Raw genomic sequence first — 9,182 nt, 5'->3', positions numbered from 1 at the left:
AGTGGAGGAGCTCGCAAAATGGAGATGACAGTAAGATCTAATACTTGATTTTTGCTTGTTCTCGTTATGGAAAGAGTGTGGATTGCTTCACGTTGTCAAGCCAAGGCTATGTCAGGAACAATGTGTAAGCAAAGATTAGTGCTTGTTTATGTCTAGGTGGAAAGTACAGAATATCATCTTTCCATCTTGACCACAATCGTAACTTGAGTCCTGGGAAAGTTCGTGATCAAAGATGCCCCAAGAAGTTGGATGCCCCCAAGAAGTTGGATGCTCATGTGAAAAGAAGGCTTGAATTGAAATGATAAATCTGGTATAAGGATCGACAAGAATTTTTTTAATCACCCGTTGTTGAGGCAGGAGGTTATAAAGATCTTAATTTTGGCGAGAAAGAGTGTCGAAATTTCATTGAAAATGCGAGATAGTTAAGATTTGGAACTGGAGATGGCGAAGCCATTCATAACTATTTGGTTCGGTTGCAAAGTAGAAATGATAGTTTTTTCTATGGACGGAGTTGGATGTCAGTTCCAGGACATTCAGCATTACACCTAGCGTCAGCACCAATCCTCCCATAAATTTATACACGGAATTACGTAAACATGGAATATCCTTATACATCTACTCGGGCAATATAGAACAAATTGAATCGAACAAACTGCTATATATTAAAAAAAAAAAAAAACTGGACAAAAAAGAGAACTAATTTCAAACTCAAATATGGGACGGGCTTGGAGGTGGTCAAGAAATGGAGGGAGGCTCTCTCTGAATCCGCCAATCTGATGAGAATGCATCTGTATGATGATTAATCCCCGATGTCAAACCCATTACCTTCTCCTATCAAAAATAATTTTAACTGTCTGGGAAAGAAAGTGTTGAGACTTGACTAGCTTAATGCCGACACCAATCAACCAATCGAGTCGACCTAACCGATGACATCGATTTCTACCGTGTTTTTGTTGGGTATAAGTTAAGGGCATCTGTATTGAAGTATGGTAGCTCTATTATCATTTCCAACATATGGTTCGAGTGGAAAAGAGAACTTGAAATGAGAAACCTGCGCTCTAAAGTCGAGTTCAACGCATCCTTTCAGAACTTTCTGCATTTCATCCATAAGATATATTGATTGAATAAAATGATCTGTATTCAATGGCACCAATATGTACATTATCCAGCAATAGTAAAGTTACACGGTAGTCTCTGTAATATGAATTGAAGAGTATAGATCAAAACTTGGCATTCTTTGCTCTACTCAATAGCAGCATATGCTCATATGCTTTGTGTGTGTGTCTAATAAATTTTATTGCTACCGAAGCCATTATTAACTAGAGAAGACTGAAATTAATCACAAATTTCTGGGCCCGTTTAATACTCCTCTTATCAGATTATGCTGTACACTTCAGGCTACATAATGACCGATACTTCATAATCATCCATACCTCTCTCACTCTTTTGTTTCAACAGGAATGAAGATGATTGGATCCTAGCATTGTAGAAGAGATAGAGAAAAATGATGGGAGAGATTGGATGTAAACTAGAATAAAGATCCTCGTAATTACAGTTTGGTCAGACAAAATAGCTATTTCACTAGAGAGATTGGTGCGCAACAATGCTGCTTCAGCTGAAGGTCAAAATAACAGAAGTTGTTTTTCATTGTAGAAGATTTTAGCTGCTTAAAACTGTTGTTGAAACTTGAGAATAGTACAGACAAGGGAGTACACTTCGAGGTGAAATCTATGTAAGGTAAATTATTGGTTAAAGGAAGTGGGAGTGAATGGAGTTTCGTGATAACGTGACTCAACCATAAATCGCCATTCTGTCTTCTTCTCTTTTCTCCCCTCAAGAAAGATTTTATTAATGGCACAGCAGGTGAGCAACCCGCTCCAAGTTCAAGACATTACAGTTCAAAGAAGCCTCTAGTTATGACACAATACTTTGTTTACCTATCCAATTCTGTCTACCTTGTAACAGAGGAATCAACTAATCTTCCCAAGGTGTCGACCTTTTGATCTTTGATGCAATTAGATCAACACTTTCTTAAAGATATAGATCATATCAGATTGAGCAAAACTTGCTATTTCAGAATTTTAGAGAATGAAGCACTGGCATCATTAATTGGATTAAGAGAGGTGACAGAGGTCTAAGTGACATTCACAGAGCAACTAGGAAGACCATGGCCATTCAACAAGCATCCACTTAAGTTTGGATTAATGCATTCTGCATCACAATTCATATAGAAAGAGAGTAAGGAATAGTTCCTCAACCATGTCAGTATTAATAGCATGATGCAGAACCCGTACTTCATTGTGATTTTCAATTTTTAAGGAGCAGACATTTTAAAATTTCTAGTAGAGACGAAAAAAAAGAAAACGGAAAAGAAAAATGCATTGGAATCGCTTCCCCTAGAATCAACTCCTCAACAAGTCGTGGCCAATTCGACAGGAATGTTTCACAAGCTAACACTCGTATGATAGTTGGTGCCGGTGGAACCATAGTTAAGACCATCTTATCTTTGTTAAGTTGGTAAGCTTTACTCTCCATCTATTTCGATTGGACTATCTTCTTCCTTGGTGTCTATTGAATTGTCTTCCTCTGAGTCTCTTTCCTTGAGAAGCCAATTTGTTTCTTTTGGATGAGGGCATTGGGGCTCGATCCTCAAATCATCCTCCTGCTGCTGGCATATTAGACGGAACCCACACTTCTTTATGTTTCCGTTTGAAACTCTAAGGTGAACTTGAAAATGGCTCCAATCATTTTGCAGATACTTCTCTACTTCCCACAGAGCTCTGCCTCGATGATATTCAAGCCACACATGATCGGATTCCAGTGAATAAAAGGTTCTTTCATGCACAATCACCCTTTTGCCATTGACAAAAATCTGGACCTCACATGAAACATCGACCACTTTTCCTTCCTCCAGCCCAAGAACCACACAGAGTGCAAGTCCTAAGAAGTTGTCATACAGATCCTTGGGAACCTTGAAAGATATAGATCCCTCTTCACAATGGTGAATCCATCCTGGCATCTCTCCTCCAATTAGGAGAATTTCGACGGTGCTCTTCTTCGTCTTCCGGAGATACTGTCATACAGCATTCAAAGTGTGTGTGTGTGTGAGAGAGAGAGAGAGAGAGAGAGAGAGAGAGAGAGGAGAGAGAGAGAGAGACCTCGAGTATTGACACACCAGGCAGATCGAACCCTTTCCGTGATAATCCACAGCATGAAGAGAAGTTAACTTTGGAGAAGTTGGAGCGACTCGAAAAATCTGGGAGTTTTTGTAGAGATCTGCAATTATTTGCTCTTATGATCCGGATATTTGATGGAAGCTGAGGAATCTCTTGCAGTTGCTCGCAATTATCCAGATACAAGTCTTTCAAATTATCATATTTGCGGCAGCACCTCGGCATATGAGTGAACTTGTTCCCTCTAAGATTTACGTACCTCAATCTGGGAAAATTGGAAGAACCCTCGAGGAAATCTAACCCTGATAAATTGCAACCGTCAAGATCTAGCCTGTCTAGATTTGGGAATCCGAAGCCACCATCAAGATCAGTTGGATCCTCCAAGTTCTTCGGAAACATGATAAAATTTGAGCAACCCTTAAGATACAGGTCGCTCAGATTTTGCAATTTATAAATGCTTGATGGAAGCCTTATGAGACTTTTGCAGTTCACTAAATGTATTCGCCTTACAGAGACAAGATTATCAATGGATGCAGGGAGTTCTTTAATAGCTGTTCCTTCTAGATAAAGTTCCTCTAGATGTTCTATCTTTACCAGAATATCAGAGAACTTCTTGAGTTTAGAGCAACCGGAGAGATAAAGTTTGCGAAGAGATTTTGTCTTGAGTATGCTAGGAAAGATACTAAGCTTAGAGCACGAACTTAATGATAAAAATTCTAACTTGTCAAGATATCCGACGGATTGATCAACCTCCACCAAGCATTCACAGCTATCGAAATCCAATCTCTCCAAATTTGGAGCCCATGAAATGTCAGGAACACGAGTCAGGAAATTGCATTGACTGAAATTGATGTCCTTCAACATTCTAAAATCCTGCAAAAACATATCAGTGCAGTCATTAAGTTCTGCAAATGTAAATAGCTATGAAAATGAAAAGCTACTCATGGCAAGGGCTTACGTTAAATGTGACTCCTAATTGTTTGATATGACTATTAAACATAGAATAGTGACTGATTATTTGAAAAAAAAAAATGAGTAAGACTTTGGTTTTTGACACGTTATATCGATGAGTACAATTCTTAAAACTTCGGGCCTCGAATGACTCGTCCATCATTTGGAAGCACTTCGGCAATAACCTGTGCCCACCGTGCGAGGCTTGGAAAAATGAGTAGGACTTTGGTTTTTTGGTCTCCCTAATGAGCTCCGACCAAAGCCCACAAACATGTTTCTAACTCGAATAGATTTTAAATGGGAAAGCCCCACCACAACGGAAATCACTAAGCGAGAAACTATACTGAATAATTTTTCACCATCATTCGTAAGTTTACTGTCGATAAGTAGTATCTTCTCCACGCGTTTAATCGAACGGGCCAGTTGCCCGTTTCTTTTGGTTTCACATGAGCCGCCTATGAATAAGTCCGACCGCCCAATATTCTAATCGACTGATTTTCGTTTTTGAGGCCAGTTTCCTATGTTGAATGGAAGGCCATGGAATGGCCGAAGTGATTGGGCCAAGAAAGTAATCATGTTAGATTCATCCCCTCAATCACACAAGTTGGGCGATCTGTTTCCACCTAACATGAAGCCGCAAAGGAGTCTGGATCGATGATGCAATAAACGTCTGGGCCTCAAATGTAGAGTTAATTTGTCAATGAAATATACATAGTCATGTAATAAAACTCACCAATTATAGATTTCCCTTTTTTTCCCATGATGGGTAGTTTTATTATATTCATTTATTTGTAAATGACGATGTAATTAATCTATCATTAACCACTTCTTTCAAACTCCTTTCATTGTATATGAAAGAAAAAGTTTTTGGATATTCTAGATTTATGATTTCTCTTGAATATCAAACAAGGGAAAGAAACAAACATAAATTATCTATAGATCTTTACGATATGTTCTCTATAGTAAATGGGTTCAAGAATTACGGTCAACTCACAGTACGAGCTGCAAGGTGTGAGGATGAATTTTTTGTTGATTTATTACCTTTATTTATTTGTCAAATACGAGTTGAATATAATTGATCAATTAGTATTATTATTTCTTAAATGTGATTTATGTCATCCAAGGAGTTATGAAACCGTGCCTTCTCAATTCTCTCATGGAAAGGGTCTTTAAAAACATTTGGACTACAAATGACTATATAAAACTACCAACTCTTGTTTGAGTCCTTGTACCGATGTTTATTTCATTTGGAATCACCAACCATTTTTTCTATACTACATTTATTTGTTTGAGTTACCAATGTGTTAAATTTACAATTTAAAAAAAAAATAACCAATTTTTATTTGAATCACTACTAATGTTTTTTCTAGTGTTTTGAAATTGTAAACTGTTTTAATAATCTATGAATGTTTATTTGTCAGCTTAACAACTCGTTTAAGATACTATTTGTTCTAGAAAATTATCAACTGCTAATTGAGTCCACTTACTAACGATTATTAGATTGTTTATAAAAATTGAAGTTGTTTCTATAATTTACCGATATTTATTTGTTGAAGTTATCGATGAGTTGAACTAAGTCCTATACTAAATTACCAATTATCTAAATTACCAACTAATTTTTACCAACAATTATATGCAGAGCTAATTTAAGAACTCTTACATGAAAATACCAATAGATATTTGAGTTAGTTATCAATATTTATTTGATTGCTTCAAGGTACAAACCAATCCGATAATTTACTGACATTTGTGGCAACTTACCAACTGGAAAAGGTTAATAACTCATATCCAAAATTATCAACACTTATTTGAGTTAATTACCATTGTTTCAGAAGTACCCACTGTTTCAATAGTATAACAAGGTTAATTTGGAAAGCCTACTAGCATGTTAACATCACCACTCTTCTATGAAATTACTAATTATGTTGAATATTACTAACATCATTACAATTGCCATCATTTGTGGTGATTAAGTTACACTCTCCTATTTGAATCACTCACTAACTTTTATTTGGTTGTTTCAAAAGTATCAACTATTCACATAACTTACCACATTTGCTTGGGGAATGATCCAACTTGTTTAAGTGACAATCATGTAAACATTGGTAAATCGACACAAATAAAATTCAGTAATTTTTGTAAGAGTTGGAAACTTTAACATTCTTATAACATCTGCAAATTAAATATTGGTAAATTGTTAAATCAAAAGTGATTTCAAAACATCATTAACCAAATCAAATAAGAGTTAGAAAAACTAACACTAGATGGTAACCTAACCCATGAAGAGTTGGTAAATCACTCAAATTAATATTAGCTAACTTGGCAATGCTTGGAAGCCTTGAGGGTTGACCACCTACTTAAGTTTAATACCTCTAAATTTGGCACCTCTGAAAGGTCAGGGACACAAAGCAGCAACTTATAGTGGCTAAAAATTCAGAAACTTCAAATTCCTAAAACGTTGCAAATTAAAAAGAACAGCTGAACAAGATTTTGATAAATTCAATTTGTATGCGCCGAAAATGAAAACCGTCAATTAAAGCATTTATGACGTACCTTTATGTATCCTCTCAATTTCTTAATCTGGCTGCCACTCACATCAAAGCAAACAAGTTTTTTTGGACCAGCACTAAACTCCAAAGTGGCTGAATGACATCTATGCCATTCAAGCCACCTTAAATCATCAGGAAGACATACGGGACCTCCGCTGATTCGTGCATTCGAAAGTATGAGCAATTTCAGTCTCCTCATGTGCGTGAAAGCACTGGGACTGATGTGTAGCTTTGCTGGTCTCCACAACTGCAGCACTATGCCTTTAACATCACTGGTTCCCTATCAAGGAAAAGAAAATAAACATTTATAACCAACCGCAATTCAGTAATAACATGTAAATTAAAGAAGATAAGATTATTGGTGGTTTCATGAGAAGCTCTCACCGTAGCCGCCGACAATACTTCATTAACATCATCGTAGCACCATAATCTACTCCGTTTACCAGGGTCATTCGGACACTCCTTTTTAACGACATCCTGACCCATAAGCTGAATCAAGTCATGCATTTGCACTTTGCTGTCATACTCAATTGTTACTAAGGATCTCTCTATAAGAGTCTGAATCCCAATTAATGTGTCTAAATCATAGCTATCAAGAACTCTGGTTACATAATTCATTTCCCTCCCCTTAAAGAAGCAAGCAATGTCAAGAAAGATGTTCCTCTCATTCTCCTCTAGTGCATCAAAACTTATCTTGAGAACACTGTTTATATCTTTCATAGGACTTTTAGAAATTTTACGCAATGTGCTCTCCCATTCCCCTCTGCTTCTACCACATAAAAAGGAACCCAAGACCACAATCGCTAAGGGAAGACCTTTAGCATAGCCCAAAATATCATGTATGAGATCCCTGCTTATGTCGTTTGTCTGGTTTAAAGCATATGAACTCAGAAGTTCAAAAGCTTCATCTCGATCTAATGGTTCAACTTCATATACCCAATATTTCGGATAATAAGTTAGTACTTGTTTATCTCTTGTCGTAATGATGATCCTACTCCCTTTTCCAAACCATGCGCATTCTCCAGCTAATGCATTTAAGCGATCCTCATGATCCACATCATCAAGAACAAGCAGAATCCTCCTACAGCGAAGTCTATCTCGTATCAGATTAGCGCCTCCATGCACATTCAAGACCGTTATACTTTCTTTCCATAATATTTCACGTAACAGTTTTTCTTGCAAATGAACTAGGCCATCAGATCTACCGGAAGTTTCTCTAACATTTGCAAGAAAGCTGCACCCATCAAACTGACTATAAATTCTGTTATAGACATCATTAGCAATAGTGGTCTTCCCTAAACCTCCATTTCCCCATATTCCTATGATCCGAGTATCATCTGAGCCCATATTCAACAGCGACATTACTTTTTCTACCCGGCAACCTACACCGACGGGATACTTGGCAACACTCAAGGGTGCTCGTGCTACTATATTCGAGATCTCTTTGACGATCTTCTCGATGAACTCGGTCTCATCTCTGCCAAAACAAAGGAGCAAAAAGAACACGAATAAACAAAAACATACAATCCATTGAACTAACTAAAACTAACCGAAGGAAACAATCACTCTTCAACAGTCCAAAACATTACTCAAGTCCAACGCACAATCGATGCCATCATGTATCAACAAAATTAGAGAATTCAAATTCTTTTACAGGGTCGAAGAGGATTACTGTGATTGCCCATCGACATAAGGCCAACCGGACAAATCGGCGGCTTCAGTAAGAGCTTGCCTCCATTTCTTCACTCTCTCAGAATCTTTTCCCAATTTCTCCTCGTGCCTGGCCAATGCATCGCCATAACTCTCTCTCAGCCCTCGAATATCCCCGGGCTTCACTTTGTAGAACACAGGCAGCACCCGCTGTCCCTTGAGCCTCCTACACTCCATCACCTTCACCAGCTCGTCCAAGCACCACCTAGACGAAGCGTAGTCCTCGGAGAAGACGAGCACGGCGATCCGCGACTCCTCGATGGCCTTCATGAGGGTGGGCGAGATCTCGTCCCCGCGCCTCAAGTCCTCGCTGTCGATGTAGGCGTTGATTTCGCCATGAAGCAGACACTTGTGGAGGTCAGCGAGGAAGCCCTGGCGGACGTCCTCCCCTCTGAAGCTGAGGAAGACGTCGAAGGGCCATTTCGCTTTGGAAGAAGAAGGAGAAGGAGAAGACGACGACGACGACATTGGAAGATAGAATCTGAGCTTAGTTTGGATTCGTGTCGAGCGATGAGTGATGCTTTTATCGTGGAGTTGGTCAAGAAATCGATGCGGACTGAGAAACATCGAACGTCGCACCGTCACGGTGCCACCGTGTCAGGAAAAGTGCCTTTTTCATTTTTGTTTTTTCTTTTCATTTTTCGCAAATGGACAAGAAGTTTTCTTTCGTTCATTTTTATTTTTAAAATTGTTTGTTCTTGTCTTACAAAAAAACCGGAAAGTGACTTTATTTTACGAGTGTTCAAAATGAACCGTTCGAAATCTGGAACTGCCCGAACCGAACCGAATCAGACGATTG

The 9,182-nt window shown here is 38.2% G+C and overlaps 1 protein-coding gene across 1 annotated transcript; it reads right to left on the bottom strand.

Moving 5' to 3' along the window:
• Window positions 1-2,154: 2,154 nt before the first annotated feature.
• LOC108956719 (disease resistance protein RPV1-like) lies at window positions 2,155-8,897 on the bottom strand. The gene is made up of 5 exons (XM_039298949.1): window positions 8,346-8,897; window positions 7,058-8,150; window positions 6,678-6,953; window positions 3,159-4,046; window positions 2,155-3,073 (listed from the first exon to the last, which is right to left on the bottom strand). Exons 1-5 carry the CDS (start codon window positions 8,849-8,851, stop codon window positions 2,525-2,527), a joined length of 3,312 nt encoding a protein of 1,103 aa, XP_039154883.1. The 5' UTR covers window positions 8,852-8,897; the 3' UTR covers window positions 2,155-2,524.
• Window positions 8,898-9,182: the final 285 nt, after the last annotated feature.

The sequence above is a fragment of the Eucalyptus grandis genome, chromosome 8 (genome assembly GCF_016545825.1).
Source record: "Eucalyptus grandis isolate ANBG69807.140 chromosome 8, ASM1654582v1, whole genome shotgun sequence".
In the NCBI taxonomy this organism is placed as follows: domain Eukaryota; kingdom Viridiplantae; phylum Streptophyta; class Magnoliopsida; order Myrtales; family Myrtaceae; genus Eucalyptus; species Eucalyptus grandis.
Note: the sequence above shows the minus strand (reverse complement) of the source record. Positions and strands in the feature narration are given on the sequence as shown.

Coding starts and splice junctions, on each gene's coding strand:
- LOC108956719 (XM_039298949.1), bottom strand. CDS start 8,851: ATGTCGTCGTCGTCGTCTTCTCCTTCTCCTTCTTCTTCCAAAGCGAAA. Junction 6,954..7,057: donor AAGTATTGTCGGCGGCTACG/GTGAGAGCTTCT, acceptor TTTCCTTGATAG/GGAACCAGTGATGTTAAAGG. Junction 4,047..6,677: donor AATTGAGAGGATACATAAAG/GTACGTCATAAA, acceptor ATGTTTTTGCAG/GATTTTAGAATGTTGAAGGA.